Source organism: Schistocerca piceifrons, chromosome X, assembly GCF_021461385.2.
Source record: "Schistocerca piceifrons isolate TAMUIC-IGC-003096 chromosome X, iqSchPice1.1, whole genome shotgun sequence".
NCBI classification, from domain to species: Eukaryota; Metazoa; Arthropoda; class Insecta; order Orthoptera; family Acrididae; genus Schistocerca; species Schistocerca piceifrons.
The window spans coordinates 132,878,051-132,894,908 of record NC_060149.1 but is presented as its reverse complement, the minus strand read 5'-3'; the positions used below and the strand labels follow the sequence as shown (position 1 = coordinate 132,894,908).

The 16,858-nt window shown below is 40.9% G+C and overlaps 1 protein-coding gene across 9 annotated transcripts in view; it reads right to left on the bottom strand.

Moving 5' to 3' along the window:
* The window catches only part of LOC124721478 (syndetin), a 150,117-nt gene that overhangs the window by 63,726 nt on the left and 69,533 nt on the right, over positions 1 to 16,858 (bottom strand). For all 9 annotated transcript variants that reach the window (XM_047246475.1, XM_047246481.1, XM_047246473.1 and 6 more), the window contains 2 exons: positions 10,952 to 11,179; positions 10,746 to 10,843 (listed from right to left, as the gene is read on the bottom strand). In XM_047246475.1, the coding sequence (XP_047102431.1) occupies positions 10,746 to 10,843; positions 10,952 to 11,179 (326 nt within the window). The remainder of the gene's footprint in view (positions 1 to 10,745; positions 10,844 to 10,951; positions 11,180 to 16,858) is intronic.

Sequence of the window (16,858 nt, the reverse complement as noted above, 5' to 3'; positions counted from 1 at the left end):
TATCCGGGATAATTTGCCTCCTGACAGACAACTGTTTTACAACCTTATAAGGTCAAAAGTTGCGCCTGAGGAGCTTCTCAGAGAGACCAACCTTCCGAACAAGAGTGAAGGTCAAGACGAGGTCACCAGGCTGGTAGACAACAAGACGGTGGCTTGTGTCATACCTTCGGTGATTGATTTCTTGAGCCTGGAGCGTGCAGAGTCAAGCTAACTGCTGAGCTTCTTCAGCTCTGGTTAACATCTGGCCAATGTAGTCATTGTCCACATCATCAGGGTGTAACGGAAACACAGTGTCCATCGTCGTAGTCACCTCACACCCATGCACCAGGAAAAATGGCATAAATCCTGTGGTGTCTTGTTTGGCGGTGTTGTACGCAAACATCATGAAAGGTAGCACCTCATCCCAGATGCTCTGCTCAACAATGACGAACATTGATAGCATGTCGACCAAGGTCTTATTAAGGCGTTCAGTAAGCCCGCTAGTTTGCAGATGGTAGGCAGTCATCGTGTGATGAGTAATGTTGCACCGACAGTTTATCTCTGTCACTCAATCTGCAATTAATGACCTTGGGGCACCATGTTTTAATACAATGTCTTCCACGATGAATCTGGCTACCTCGAATGCTTCGGCTGTTTTCATGGCTTTTGTAATGGCATAGTGTGTCAAGATAATCAGTGCAAACAATAATTCATCTATTGCCATTAGCAGATGTTGGAGATCGTCTGAGGAGGTCCATCCCAACACGCTAGAAAGGCATTTCGACTGGTGGAATTGGTATGAGTCGGCCAGGTGGTTTCTGAGGAACTGCCTTTCTCCTCTGGCACTCTCGACAGTGCGACATATAGTGACGGACACTCCTAAATACCCATTTCTGTAGAACATCTAAGTGCATGTGTTTAGGAATCACTGGTAGCCACCTCTTTCCAAAAGGATCAAAGTTTTTCTTGCAAAGTAACCCATTAACTACCTTAAATTGTCCTTCACAGCCTCTGACCGATTTAAGGCAAGCATAATTTGAGATATCTTGGCATCCTTCTTCTGCTCAGCAGAGAAATCCTGGAGTGCAGTGAGACAGCCACTACCTTCATCGAAGTCTTGATGGTCTAGCACAGGGTTTCTTGAGAGACAATTGGCACCTTGGTGTTTTCTTCCACTTTTGTACACTATGGTGATGCCATACTCTTGAAGACATAGTGCCCACCTGGTGAGTTGTCCTGTTGGATCCTTAAGACCTATCAACCAACAAAGTGAATGATGGTCTGTAACAACTGTGAATGGCCTTCCATAGAGATACTGTCGAAACTTGCACATGGCCCAGATCACAGCAAGACATTCTCTTTCTGTAGTTCTCTTTTCCATCCACGCCGATCCCATACCCACTGGCATCTGTGTGTATTTCTGTAGGTGCTCTCTCATCATACAGACCAAGTACTGGGTCAGTCGTCAGAGCTTTTCGCAGCACACTGAAAGATTCTTGTTGAGCACCACCCCAGATAAATTTAGCATTGGCTTTTTACAACTCTTGGAGTGGCCTAGCTTTGATACAAAAAGTCTTTGATAAAATGACGGTAATAAAAACATAATCCAAGCAAGCTTCTCACATCTCTACTACTTTTAGGAATAGGAAATTCCGTTATAGCTCTCACCTCTTCTGGTCAGGCCACACACCTTCGTTTGACACAAGGTGTCCCAAGTATTTTGATTTCTTTTGCTCCAAAGAGACACTTTCTTGGATTAAGTTTCAGACCACTTTGTTGGAGACAGTCTTTTTATATGTTCATCAAATGTCTCTCAGAACACTATAATGTCATCTAAATAACAAAGACACAGCGTCCACTTCAGGTGCCTTAGAAGATTATCCATCATCTGTTCAACAGTTGCTGGTGCATTACACAAACCAAACAGCATCACCTTAAACTCATACAGGCCCTCAGGGGTGATGAATGCACTTTTCTCACGATCAGCCTCCTCTACTTTGATTTGCCGATATCATCGTCAATTCGTGGAAGGGGATAAACGTCCTTTTTAGTTATCTTATTAAGCTTCCTGTAATCAACATAAAAGTGCCAACTGCCATCCTTCTTCCTGACAAGGACCACTGGTGATGACCATAAGCTCTGCGAAGGCTGAATGATGTCATTCTTCATCATTTTCCCTACCTCGTCGTGAATTATTCGACGTTTATTGCTGACACACGGTATGCTCTCTGGCTTATTGATTGATGGCCTCCAGTGCTAATCTGGGCTTCACCATTGATTTGTCTAATTTGCTCTTCAACTTTGGATTGAAGCATTCAGAGAACTCTTGAAGAATGGAAAGTAGCTTCTTCTGTTGTTTCTTAGTGAGATCTGGTGATAGTCGAGTTAGAAGATCTTGTCTTGTGGTGGTAGCATTAATTTCGCCCACAGACTCAGCATGGGGGGTTTCTATGGTGCTCAGCTGATCTTCAATTAATGGCTCAGCATTTGCTACGCACATGCATCTTGGAAGGATCTGCGGTTCTCGGCGACAGTTAACTATCCACAATTCACGGACTCCGTTCTTAAACGAGACAACAGAGGCTGGGATGACCAAGTTATTCTTCAGTGACATGCTTCTCTTACATTCCACTACAAGATCCATGGGTTGATGCATGGCATGACATGTGACAGTTACCTTTCTAGTGCTGACTGCAGGAATGATCACTTCATCCAGAAAACATAGTCTCCACACATTCGGATGCACATCTTCCTGTCCATAGTATCTCATCCCGTCTAGCATAATCTTCAAGTGACCACACACTAATTGCCTGAGAAGCTTTCAAAAAGTCCCATCCTAGAATGACGTCCTGACTACACTCTTGTAAGATGACGAATTCTAAGGGCTGTGTATGGCCACTTATACCCACACTAATGGCACCTCTTCCTGTAGGTTTCACATATTTCCCATTAGCCACCTTCAGCAGAGATGTTTTGTTGTCGACGAATATGGTTTTCTGCAACTGGCGACGGTACTTCTCCGAAATGACTGAATATGATGCTCCAGAGTCCACAAGAGCTTGGGCTGGTCTGCCATCCATGAGGATATCGACATAGTTTCCTATCATTTTTGTAGTGATCGACGGCAGAGGATTTTTCTCTTCGGCAGCCTCACCTCCAAGGAAGGTTACTTTTCCAGGTTGCGGCGGTTAGGTGATCGACTGGAGCTTCTGAACAGCAATGCAGATCTTGATCGGCATGTTTGGGAGCGTCCTCTCCAGCAGCTAGCTTGCAGCGATGGTGGCCTACATCATCCTGCACCCACATCATCTTATTAATCTTCATCGTCCCAGAGTTGGCGTCGACTAAGATCGGTCTGCTGTCTGCTGGCGCGGGCATCATCAAATATCCACCGCCTTTCTCGACAATAGCGCACCACATGTCTTGGTCGTTCACAGTGGAAACATACTGGTTGGTTATCCTGGGTCCTCCAGATGTCAGTCTTCCTTGGTGCCCAAACAGGTTCCTCATGCGGCATTGTAGGAACGTAACTCTCCCTGGCTCTCGATTTTTTAACCAATTTAAAGGGAAATGAAGGACGAGAGATTGGGTTCAATATCTGTTCCACTTCCTCCCTTATGACCTCTTTAAGCATCTTGGTTTTTTGCTCGCTGTGCAATCCTAGTGCCTTCTGAACTTCCTCTCTCACTATCTGACGAAGAACACTTGTGAAATCAGTTGCTTCATCCATCACAGACATCAATATGACATTTGGAAGCCGTTCAAACTTCTTGCGTGCAATTCTTTTTTCATGCATTGTCTCGATATACTGGCACCATTTTATGAAGTCATCTGCTGTCGAAACCTCTTTCAGGAGTAGGGCTTGATACATGTCCTCAGCAACACCCTTCATGAGATGTGCAACCTTATCTTCCTCCTTCATTCTAGGATCCACTATTTTACACAGCTCCAAAACATCTTGAATGTACGATGCTGTAGTTTCTCCTGGATGCTGCGCCCTGCACTTTAATTTAGCTTCAGCCTTGCACTTCTCTCATTGTGTGCACCGAAATACTTGTGCAGTTCCGCCTGGAATACTTCCCAGATTGTGAACTTCTCGTTGTCCTCATACCATTGCTTGGCAGTGACCTCCAAGTAGAAAAATACGTTAGCCAAACTCATGGTGTCATCTTGTTTGTTAAATTTGGCTATACGCTCATATACCTTCAACCACTTGTTTGGATCTTGGCAATTGTCAGCAGAGAACTCACAAGAATGTCTCATGTGGTGGCACACAGTTTCTGTCATCGCAAAGTCCTCCTCCTCTTCTGTCTCCGGTACACTGTGATCTGCTGAATATGCCTCGAGCTCGGGTTTCTCACCACATAAATGGCGGCTCTGTCGTGGCCTGATGGGAGCCACTTTATCGTTGATAATGTGCCCTATCACAAGTTCCAATACCCAGTGTCTCCACCAGAATAATGTAACGTACAAGAAGGTGTAATTAGATGAATGACAAACACTAACTTCACTTAACGAAGGTTTATTCAGCCCTTGCACATACAAGAGCATGGAGTGAACTGCCTCCGGCCAGAACACATACAGTACTGGTACATATACAGCTACAGAAGATTCCAGTACAATGATTCTTGACAATTGTGGATACTTCTAGAATGTACTTGAACCGAATACAGAAATTAAAATTGTACAGTCCACGTGAGTTTTGAACTCACGACCCTCCATGCAACAGCTTAGTATCATAACCACTACAGCATGGTGCTACTCAGCTTCTTCTGCGACAATATTGAAGGAATCTCTTCAATCTATCAAGAAATCCCTATACCAGTAACCGCAAATATGTATTGCAGTAGATGGTGGGCATTCCAAACCCCTGATGACATAAATGGAATTTTAAGAAATTGTTTATCATCACATCCTATTCTGTTTTCCATTTTGTTGATTTTGCTGATGTAATTTTGCAATGCAAGTGTGCATCCTGACATTAAACTCATGACACAAAGTTATTATTTAACAACATCAATTCCCTGTCCCACAAATGAATTCATTGTTTTGATGCACCTTTCTTTGATGACTCCGGCAGAAAAAATAGCAGACCTGTTATCATAGATAACTGGTGAATCATCTTAGATACCACATCATTTGCCTTCCAGTTGGCTTGTCACTCCAACCACAGGTCACCAAGTGTGATTAGTAGCAGTTTCCACTTCTGTGAATAGACTCGCTTAATTGCATCAAGATGGAGCACCTCATCAGCATGACATTAACTTCCACATAAGGCAGGAATCAGTTTCATGTTCAAAACAGATAACTCACTTATTGGATTTTGACATATTAAACACAACTGAATCTGTCTCTTTTAAAACTACAATACGAACAGCAGAAATCCCTACAGTACCATTTGAAAAGTGAAGTAAGTACTAATGATGATAATAATAATAATAATAATAATAATAATAATAAAATGGCCTGGTGAAAATATTTCAATTGGATGCCACTTTGGTGACAATCGCATCCCTAACCTGCCCCAGTTTTCCAAATGAGAAAAGGGGACTTACAGTTTGACATGGAATCCAATTGCCTACAATAGGCCCCATGTTACATCATGGGAAAAAAAGGCAGAGGCCTACCACAAATATGGGATTATGTATTCCCGACTAGGGCTATGCTCAGTGGAGAACCATCCATTGGTACTTTTGTTATTATATATCAAGTAAGGGATTCATTAAAAAAAAAGGGGGGGGGACAAGACATCTTTCTGATGTTTCTTTAGACTTGGGATACAAGATGACTTTCAGTTTAACTAAAAATACATATTTCACTCCCATCCTCGTTACCTATTTTTCTGAATGAATAAACTTGCTGTTCCAAAAGCCTCAACAGGAAAAGAAAGTATAGTAACATTACTGTAATTAATATCACAAACTGCCAGTAAGGTCAATTATTAGATGATTACCTCAAGTTAGCATGGTTTAGTCACTGTGTGTCAGACTATAAACTTAAATGTCCAACATTCACTTGTCTGTTAGCCATAGGATATTTCTGGCTCTTTATATGACTTATCTCCGGCAAAGATTTGTTTATGAGAAAAATTCAAATTGCATTAACACTGAACTACAGGTCAGTGTGACGTGTGTATCAGTTTTTTAAGATGCCAAATGCATGTCACCTCCAACAGGACTATCTATGGTTACCTACAGTTGAGATAGAAGTGCCTTTTGCATAGCCAATAGCTTTAATTTATAACGGTGTGAGAAAGAATGCTGGGTTAGAGTTGCATCCCTACGTCAGCTGAGTCTGAGAAGCTGCAGACCACAATCAAGATGCAATGCTAATCATTAAAGGGTGACATGCATTTGCTGGTGGGGAAAAAGTGAAATACTGCCACAATTCTGTACAACAGCAGCATAATAAGAAGATAATTTTAAAATGGACACACTAATATAGTATCTTGCTAAGTTTGCTAGTATCTTTTTGTACAGTTTGAAGTGAGTACCAGCATGCATGTGATACATATGGAAATGGAGGAACCAATTCACAAAATATCAGTCAGACGTTTAAAATTAGCTCTCACTCAATAAGCATCAACAAGTGTAATCCACTGTTTTTTATTAAGATTTCAATGTTGGCCCTTCCTTTTTACACATGGGCAATGGAAAAATAAGACAAATTCTGATATATTAATTAGTTAACAATTTCTTCACGCATTGGGACATGGCAATACTGTTACAAAGTAAAAAATGTGTTCTGAGTATTTCCAACCATTCAAGTATTTCATATTATACACTGAGGTGACAAAAGTCATGGGATAGTGATATGCATATATACAGATGGCAATAGTATTGTGTTCACAAGGTGTAAAAGGGTGTAAAAAGGTAGTGCATTTGCTGAGCTGTCATTTGTACACAAGTGATTCATGTGAAAAGGTTTACAATGAGATTATGGCCACACGACGGGAATTAACAAACTTTGAATGTGGAATGGTAGTTGGAGCTAGATCCATGAGACATTGTATTTCAGAAATCATCGGGGAGTTCAATATACAGAGATCCTCAGTGTCAAGAGTGTGCCAAAAATACTACATCTCAAGCGTTACTTCTCACCACAGACAATACAGTGGCCAATGTTCTTCACTTAACAACCGAGAACAGTGACATCCATGTAAAGTTGTAAATGCTAACATACAAGCAACATTGTGTGAAGTAACTGGAGAATATGGGTTATGGCAGCAGATGACACATGCACGTGCCTTTGCTAACAGCACAACATTGCATGCAGTGCCTATCCTGCACCCATCATCATATCAGTTGGACCCTAGATGGCTGGGAAACCATAGACTGGTCAGATTCCCGATTTCAGTTGATAAGAGTTGATGGTAGGGTTTGAGTGTGGCACAGACCCCCTGAAGCCATGGACCCAGGTTGTCAACAAGGCACTGTGCAAGCTGGTGGTGGCTCCATAACAATGTGGACTGTGTTTACATGGAATGGACTGGATCCTCTGGTCCAACCGACCTGATCACTGACTGGAAATGGTTATGTTCAGCTACTTCGACACCCTCTGCAACCATTCGTGGACTTCAGGCCTCCAGATAATGATGGAATTTTTATTGATGACAGTGCACTATTTCACCAGGCCACGCCTGTCAGCGACTGGTTTAAGAACATTGTGGACAATTCGAGTGAATGATTTGACCATCCAGACTGCACGACATGAAACCCATCGAATATTTATGGGACATTATCAAGAGGTTAGTTCATGCACAAAATCCTGCACTGGCAACACTTTCATACGAGGTGCATTCAAGTTCTAAGGCCTCTGATTTTTTTTCTAATTAACTACTCACCCGAAATCGATGAAACTGGCGTTACTTCTCGACGTAATCGCCCTGTAGACGTACACATTTTTCACAACGCTGACGCCATGATTTCATGGCAGTGGCGAAGGCTTCTTTAGGAGTCTGTTTAGACCACTGGAAAATCAATGAGGCAATAGCAGCACGGCTGGTGAATGTGCGGCCACAGAGAGTGTCTTTCATTGTTGGAAAAAGCCAAAAGTCACTAGGAGCCAGGTCAGGTGAGTAGGGAGCATGAGGAATCACTTCAAAGTTGTTATCACGAAGAAACTGTTGCGTAACGTTAGCTCGATGTGCGGGTGCATTGTCTTGGTGAAACAACACACGCGCAGCCCTTCCCAGACGTTTTTCTTGCAGTGCAGGAAGGAATTTGTTCTTCAAAACATTTTCGTAGGATGCACCTGTTACCGTAGTGCCCTTTGGAACGCAATGGGTAAGGATTACGCCCTCGCTGTCCCAGAACATGGACACCATCATTTTTTCAGCACTGGCGGTTACCCGAAATTTTTTTGGTGGCGGTGAATCTGTGTGCTACCATTGATCTGACTGGCGCTTTGTTTCTGGATTGAAAAATGGCATCCACGTCTCATCCATTGTCACAACCAACGAAAAGAAAGTCTCATGCATGCTGTCGTTGCACGTCAACATTGCTTGGCAACATGCCACACGGGCAGCCGTGTGGTCGTCCGTCAGCATTCATGGCACCCACCTGGATGACACTTTTCGCATTTTCAGGTTGTCATGCAGGATTGTGTGCACAGAACCCACAGAAATGCCAACTCTGGAGGCGATCTGTTCAACAGTCATTCGGTGATCCCCCAAAATAATTCTCTCCACTTTCTCGATCGTGTCGTCAGACCGGCTTGTGCGAGCCCGAGGTTGTTTCAGTTTGTTGTCACACGATGTTCTGCCTTCATTAAACTGTTGCACCCATGAACGCACTTTCGACACATCCATAACTCCATCACCATATGTCTCCTTCAACTGTCAATGAATTTCAATTGGTTTCACACCACGCAAATTCAGAAAACGAATGATTGCACGCTGTTCAAGTAAGGAAAACGTCGCCATTTTAAGTATTTAAAACAGTTCTCATTCTCGCCGCTGGCGGTAAAATTCCATCTGCCGTACGGTGCTGCCATCTCTGGGACGTATTGACAATGAACGCGGCCTCATTTTAAAACAATGCGCATGTTTCTATCTCTTTCCAGTCCGGAGAAAAAAAATCAGAGGCCTTAGAACTTGAATGCACCTCGTAATTGCGGATGACTATAGAGGCAGCAAGGCCAATTATTTCAGCAGGGGACTTCCAACGACTTGTTGACTCCATGCCATATCGAGTTGCTGTACTCCACCAGGCAAAAGGAGGTCCAACATTATATGAGGAGGCATCCCATGACTTTTGCCACCTCACTGTAATGGTCACCTTTATGATTTAGTGGTTAGGTGAGCTGATTACCAATCTGGAGGCTGTCGTTTACTTACCAGATGATGATGATATGGACTTTTAACACACAACATCTTATGTGGAACTAGAATAAGTGAGCAACTAGATTAAACAAGAAAAGTTTTAGAAGTAGAGAAATGTACCTTCTGTTTCCCAGTTGTCTGGTAAACATCTGTGAAAGAGAGGAGAATGTTTCAAAGGCTAGCCTGAGCAGTAATTTTCTTCCATGCAGAGTTAGAAGCAGGATCTATTTCATATGGGGGGAGGGGGGGGGGGGAGGGAGGGGGAGGGGGGGGGACTGACAATTGAATCAAATCTGAGATTCATGCACAACTGAACAATTTAAGATTCTTCCTACAATTCATTAAGACTGAAAATATTACAATTTCTGCATCAATCACAATATTTTTAATTTCCATTACATTTTAATGGTTACAGCATCATCATCATCATTATTATTATCATCATAATCACCACCACCACCACCACACAAAATGCATCCTTTACGTAACTGTTCTTAGAGCAAAGCAGTAAGCAAGGTGGCCAGGAAGTTATTTTGTGCTTTTTTGTAATGGTGCAATAGACTGCTTGCACACGAAAGTCACAAAATAGACTTCTGGACACCTCAAAATACTACTGCAAGGAAACCCCAGTGCTATCCACAATGAACTTTTATGGAAAAGATGCCTTCCACCTGATAACAATGGTCTAACCGCCAAAACACATAGTAGAAATTAAAAACAGATAATTTGAAACCAAGGGCAACCACAGCTAAAATACTTACACGTAGTTCACAGTTCTTTCAAGCAGTAAAATCCAGATGTTAAAATAGCTAAAAGCGATGAACATATAGCTGAATGAAAGCTAGTTAATCCACTATAGCTGTATTTGCTGAAGTCCTTGTATGCTCGCACTACTGGTTTCACTACATTTTTAGTTGCATCTTCTGGTGCATCTATTGCTGTTACATGTGGTTATTGCAGTTTACAATTGACAGGGTGTAATGGTCAATACGCATGTCATTGCACTAATATTCTCAAGATCATTTTGACATCTGGATTTTACTACTTGGAAGTTCTGTAAACTATGTAGAATTTAAAAAGCTTATCACTGCTACAGAAACTGTGATATTTTCATTTAGAGAGTAACAGTATTCACAGTGCAGTTCATAATGAATGAACTGGTTATTCATTCAATGTACTTTGACAAAACTTATTTAATCATTTTCTTCTCATTGGAGTCATTTTAACATAAAAACAAAACAAAAATAAAAGAAAGACATTCTCAGCGTACCAGATAGAATATGGTTAGATTTGCACCTCACTCACCACAGTACAAATAATCTCTCATGGTTAAGGTCATTTTCAAAACTAACACAGTTCAAGAGAACTAAAGACACGAAATCCACAAAGAAACCAAGATACTTTATAAATAGGTATTTATGAAGAGTTCATACAGAGAACTTACTTATTGTTATCACCCCCTCCTTCATCAACGAAGTCTTTCTTTACATCTTCTGGCACGTCGTCATCGCTTTCATCACTGTAGTCCACAGACATGCCATCCTAAATGTGATGTCCAAAATCATATATGATTTTCAAGTACATTTTTAACCATGGGAAATTAGACTGTAAGAAACCTTATTGTTAAAACTTATATAAAAAATGCATTACCCTTATATTGGCCAAGATGTCCTCCTCCTGTGACTCAACAGGTATAATATCAAATGGTGACCCTGATTCTGAGTAACGTAGAAAATAGCCTCCAGCAGTTGATGAGCTATCTTGTGAATGGGCACTACTGGTACTACAGTCAGGACTTGCTGTATGACTTGTGAGGTTCAGGCTGCTACCTTCATCAAATTTTATCCCTTTCAGAGCATTTCGCAATGATTTGAATTCCTAAAAAAAATAAAAAATGGAATGTATGCCTAAACAACACACTGGTAAGCAAACAAACACATTAAAAATAAATAATTATTAGGCAAGCTAGTCTTCTTTTGCAATACACACATTTGAGTGAAACCATTATCAAAAGACAACCAGCTCAAAAATTTTCAGAAATATGTAGTAGAAATAAGGAAATGGCTGTTTTAATGTAAAAATCTATCAAAGTTCCAAATAAGTTATTGCATTATGTTATTCTTTCCACTGTGCTCAGAAACAGCTGACTGACATATGGCAAATGTAAAGGTGTGTAATAATTCTTGTCATGTAAAATCTATCTTGAAACAACAAAGCTGAAAAGAAAATGGAAGTTGAGCATGATGTGCCACAAAAAGAACTGATAATCATTTTCATCATAACTCTGTACACACCAATGATAATCTAAAACCAAAGTTGGATGAATGCAGAGCTAGAACTGTGCTCCACTCATAGACATGTGTGCAATAACCATCAGAAGCAGCAGTATCTAGTTTGAACAGTGTTTAGTTTAGTCATTTTTAAATGAAAATACGTGAACACTTCCTTTCTGTTTACTTGTGTTTAGTGGTTTTCATGAATTTCTTTGAGGTGCTTGTATAATATGTGAGCATAAGTGTAAAGTGAGCTGACTTCGTTGAATAATTTCTCACTGCTTTGAGTGCAACTGTCACAAAATTCACTTTGAATTTTCGTCTGTTACAAACAGTAAATAGTGATGATCTCATTGCCTTTTCTAGTGAACTGGACTATCATATAGCTCTTGGGCTTCCAGGCAACTGAGTTTTTTGATATGTAGAATATTTCACTGAGTGTCACTACCATCATCATCTGGCCAATAGATCAGGGGAGTGACAATCACTGAAACAATACACCATTTCAATGAAGTCATGTGACTGGAAATCCAAGAACTTTGTATGAGCAAATACTCAGGTACCCTCCAGCCATAAACTAGCTACCAGTCAGTAGAAGCAACTAAACAATATAATGTGTTTAGGTTAGTCATTTTCTTACAGGCCTCGGGACAAAAGTGAACAGTAACTGTCTTTTTACCTGTGTTCAGTAGTATTTGTTAATTTTTTTTCTAAATGTTTGGCTACTGAGAAAGTGTTTTTGTCTAGTGCACTAAATAATAGTGTAGTTATAGCCAGGTTCAGCGCAGCAGCAGCGGTTTGAATGTAGCTAGCATCTGCTTGGGGTAGTAGTAAATTTCTTGTGTAGTTGAACATATGTAAAAATACACTGCTGACCATTAAACCGCAACACCATGAAGGCAGCATGCAACAAATGTAAAACTGCTTAGATATGCAAATGATCAGCATTTCAGCGCAACTGCACAAAGTAGACACGATTAACACCATAAGGAAATGTTACACAGTGGATTTCTCATTCAGAAATGTTGCTTATTTGTGAGATCATTTTATGCTTCGCCTCAGAAGAAGAAACATCTACCAGCACATATCGAAATCTGACAGTGGCAAGATCACTGCCTACTCAGATTTCCTGTTATCCGATATTGCAGCCCATGTTGGTCAGAAACCCACGACTGTCATGCAATTATGAAACTAATGAGTTCAGGAAAACCATACTCAATACCATGCAAAATCTCAACAGCCCCGTGTGACAAACACTCAAGAGACCAGACATATTCGGCAGTTGGCCATGTAGGATTGTACTGTCTCATCACACACCATGAATGAGAAAATAGGCTTGTTTGCAGCAAGTCAAGTGTCCACACAGACAGTGTGATAACATATGAAACACCAAAAACTATCAGCATGGTGATCATTGTTATGACTTCCCTTGACATGGCAGTGGAGGGAAACGTGTCAACAGCTGTGTGCCCAGTGACAACATTAGACACAGAATTGGTAAACCATCATCTTTTCAGATGAGTCTTGGTTTTGCATCAGGTTCCGAAGAGAACAAGCATTGCCAGAACACATTAGTTGTCACAATATGGGCCCCACACTTGGCATCACGGTATAGGGTGCCAATGAATATGCAACATGACCACCTCTGGTTTGTGTAGCCAGTAATTTGATCGGCAGCCATTCCACTTCTGAGGTGCTATGCCCAGTAGCTGTACACTTCTGTATCTTCAGGGGCTTCACATTATATTTCAACAAGATAACGCAAAACCATATGTTCCCTGTACTGCCCTGATGTACCTCAATGCGGAGGTTGTTTGACAACTGCTCTGGCCAGCAATTTCTCCCAACCATTCACCCAGAGAAAACGTCTGGTCACTGACTGCTGAGAGACTGGCACACCACCATTCATCAGCCACAACAATTGATGAACTCTGGAAAAGACCTGATGTAGCATGGAATGACATACCCTATGTCAATCAAGACAACTCCGACTATGTTCAGCTGGGTTAGAGTCATTGTTGCTGGCAGAGGTAGTAGATCTGTGTATTACATTCTGCTCTCATGATGTATACCCACAATAAGTAAAATTTTGTCATTTTCTATCTATCCTGGAGTTGCAGTTCTAATGGCCAGATGTGGAGATGGAGATTGCACCTGTTGTGTACAGATGAAAGGAGAATTGGATACTGTCTGCAAGGAATTAGAAGCTGCATTAAGCATGGTCAGCAGACTTAAAGCTGGTGGCCCAGACTGCAGTGCTGCTGAGGTGCCTTTAGCTGTAGCTGAGGCACTTCTGATATCTCTAGCTTAACCTGGAATCCCTGATGTCACAGCATCTCCCTAAACAACCGTCTGTCTGGTTCACACTCACCTGAGGGTGAATCACAAATTGTGATAGAGTCATGTATCTGAGGAAGAAAGGAAAATCTGGATACTTGCTACATGGTTGTCTACTTACACCTTACAAACAGAGCTGAGGTCCTGCCCAAAGGTGATAGTACATATGAGGTAGAATGGTACATCTCAACTATTGCAACTGGGACCAATCTCCATGAAAGGTTGAAACACATGCAGATGATGGTTTTGCTAGTCATCAGGAGCTCTAAAATTAGGTACATGATGGAGTTCATCAGGGTTGTAATAGATAGGTTGAAAAGAAATGTCAGTGCCCACTCAGTATGTTTGCCAGTGATTCCTGCCCAACACGTGCAGGAGGCCCTACTGCTACTAATGGCATGGATGATACCTGCTCCTTAGACTAACAGGTAACCATCTGTTCCTATAGGTATATGGTTGAATTAGTGGCGACAGCTAGCCTCACTCACAGGATGGAAGCTGATATAGAGTCTTTTGCAGACTCATTCCCAGAAACAATTGTGGTCCTCTGGTTTGGAGACAAATGGAGTGCAGACACAAGAGGCTCAGACAATTTTGTAATGTTATTGGATGCAGTTTCCTCAACATTCCCTAGGAGAAAGGGGAAGGGGGGCAATAGTGAGAGAGTTCAGAAATACAAAGAATTTCACGGTCAATAAATTGTAATGAAATAACATCGCATTAAAAATTGATAATAATAATATCAATACGCTTGACAATTTTTGATTAGATTGCAGCTAGTCAGTTGCTCACATTTGATGAACTATTTAAAATGATGTTTCTTCGTCTTGCTTACTGCATGAACTGACTCATACTGTACTTCATAACAATGACCAATCAGAAGATGCTCAGATAAAGAAAAGTGTACACATTGTAAATTCTAGCTACTTCTAAGACCCACTAAATAAGTAAATTCATCTCTGCCTATCTGATCAATGAAGAAATTATTGTATGAAATACCAATGATTCCAAATTTCATTCTTATTTAAGGATCTAAGGATGATCAGGGGTTTCATGAACCCACTTACCAAAGTCAATACATATGCACACCACTGCAAGTTTGTTAAGGGAAGCATTCGGGCATTTGAGTCAAACAATTTAGTGAAACATTGAAAAATATCTGGATGGTGATGTGAGGACTAAGATCTCGTTCCTCATCAATCTGATTTCAGTGTTTGCCAATTCTGGTTTTCAAGGCTTTGGTTTTATAGACAGGGAGTTCCATTCATGACTTTTAACCTTGTTTTATAAACCACAATATACAGTACAATCCAGACAAAACTTCATCCCGCATCCTAGTCCAGGATAATATAGTGTGTGTGTGTGTGTGTGAGTGTGTGTGTGTGTGTGTGTGTGTGTGTGTGCGCGCGTGTCTAATTCTTGGGCTAGAACACAGCAGGAATTATTAGTGTTAGTATTAATTCTATGCCAGGGAGTTCACATGAACTTTAAAAAGATCACAGATATAAATAATAAGCAGGAAACAACAGTAGGTGCATACCAGTGGCAAATCATTCAGAAGGTGAAACTCAGTTGGACTGAATACATTTTGTGTTGAGAGAGTGAGCAGGACATTCATAGGCAAGTTCAGGTCATGAGCCCATAGAGATGGTTGTTTCCTCCTTTCTTTTGGTTTTATTACTATCGTCTATAGAATGGCCAAAGCTACAATTGCACACTCATTGATGTATTGCCTGTTAGCTTTTGTCTCAAGATCTTCGGCCAGTGTTAGTTTAATGATCTTCCTGAGATTCCACCAGTATGAGTGGCTGGCACTGACAAATATTCCCCCTCCATTGCTGCTGGACACCAGTAACTGAGGGTGAATCCTGGACAGTGCCAGCCACTCGTGGTGGCGAAAAATAAGGAAAAAGATTAAACAAACGTCAGCCAAGGATCCTGAGACAGAAGCTTGCTGGCAATATGTCAACAAGAGGCCACGGAAGTATGAACTATTTTATATGTTTAGTGATTATTTTTACATTTTACATTATTTGCATTCCATCCAGGATTTTTCAGTTGCAATGTAAGTATCTTGTGTTAATTGGACCATATAGGACATTTCAGAAAGAATATCAAATATTTTAGGAGTTGATGGTACAGCTAATTCATAAAAATTTACATCTGTATTGCTAATCTGCAAATAACACTTAAGTGCCTTGCAAATGGTTCATCAAACTACATTCACACTAATTCTCTATTCTTTCACTCTCCAACAGCGTGCAGAAAAAAAGAACACCCATATCTTCTTGTGTGAGGTTTGATTCGCCTTTATTATAATGCTCTTTTCTCACTTTATTGTGAGCTCGGATTCCCCTTTATTATAATTGTCTTTTCTCCCTATGTAGGTAGGCGTCAAAACAAAACATTTTCATATTCGAAGGAGAAAGCTGGTATTTGAAATTACATGAGAAGATACTGTTGCGACAGAAAATACCTTTGTTTTAATGATGTCCACCCCAAATACTGTATCATGTCAGTGACTCTCTCCCTTACTTCTCCACGATACAAAAACGTGCTGACCTCCTTTAAACATTGTCAATGTACTCCGTTAATCCTATCTCTTAAGAATCCCACATCATGCAGCAGTACTCCAAAAGAGGGCTGACAAGTGTGATGTTCTGCCAATAAAAGGCAGTTTTTGATTTGCCTTCCCCACAACATTTTCTATGCATTCATTCCAGTTGACATTGTTCGTAATTGTAATTTCTAGGTGTTTAGTTGAATTTGCGGCCTTTAATTTTAGTTGATTTGTTGCATAACTAAAGTTTAACAGATTCCTTTAAGCACTCATGGGGTGGATCCTACAAATTGTTTTGCAATTGTTTTATATCTTCTAATGACTTTACTAGACAATAAACAACAGTGCCATATATGAACAGCCTAAGACAGCTGGTGAGATTATCTC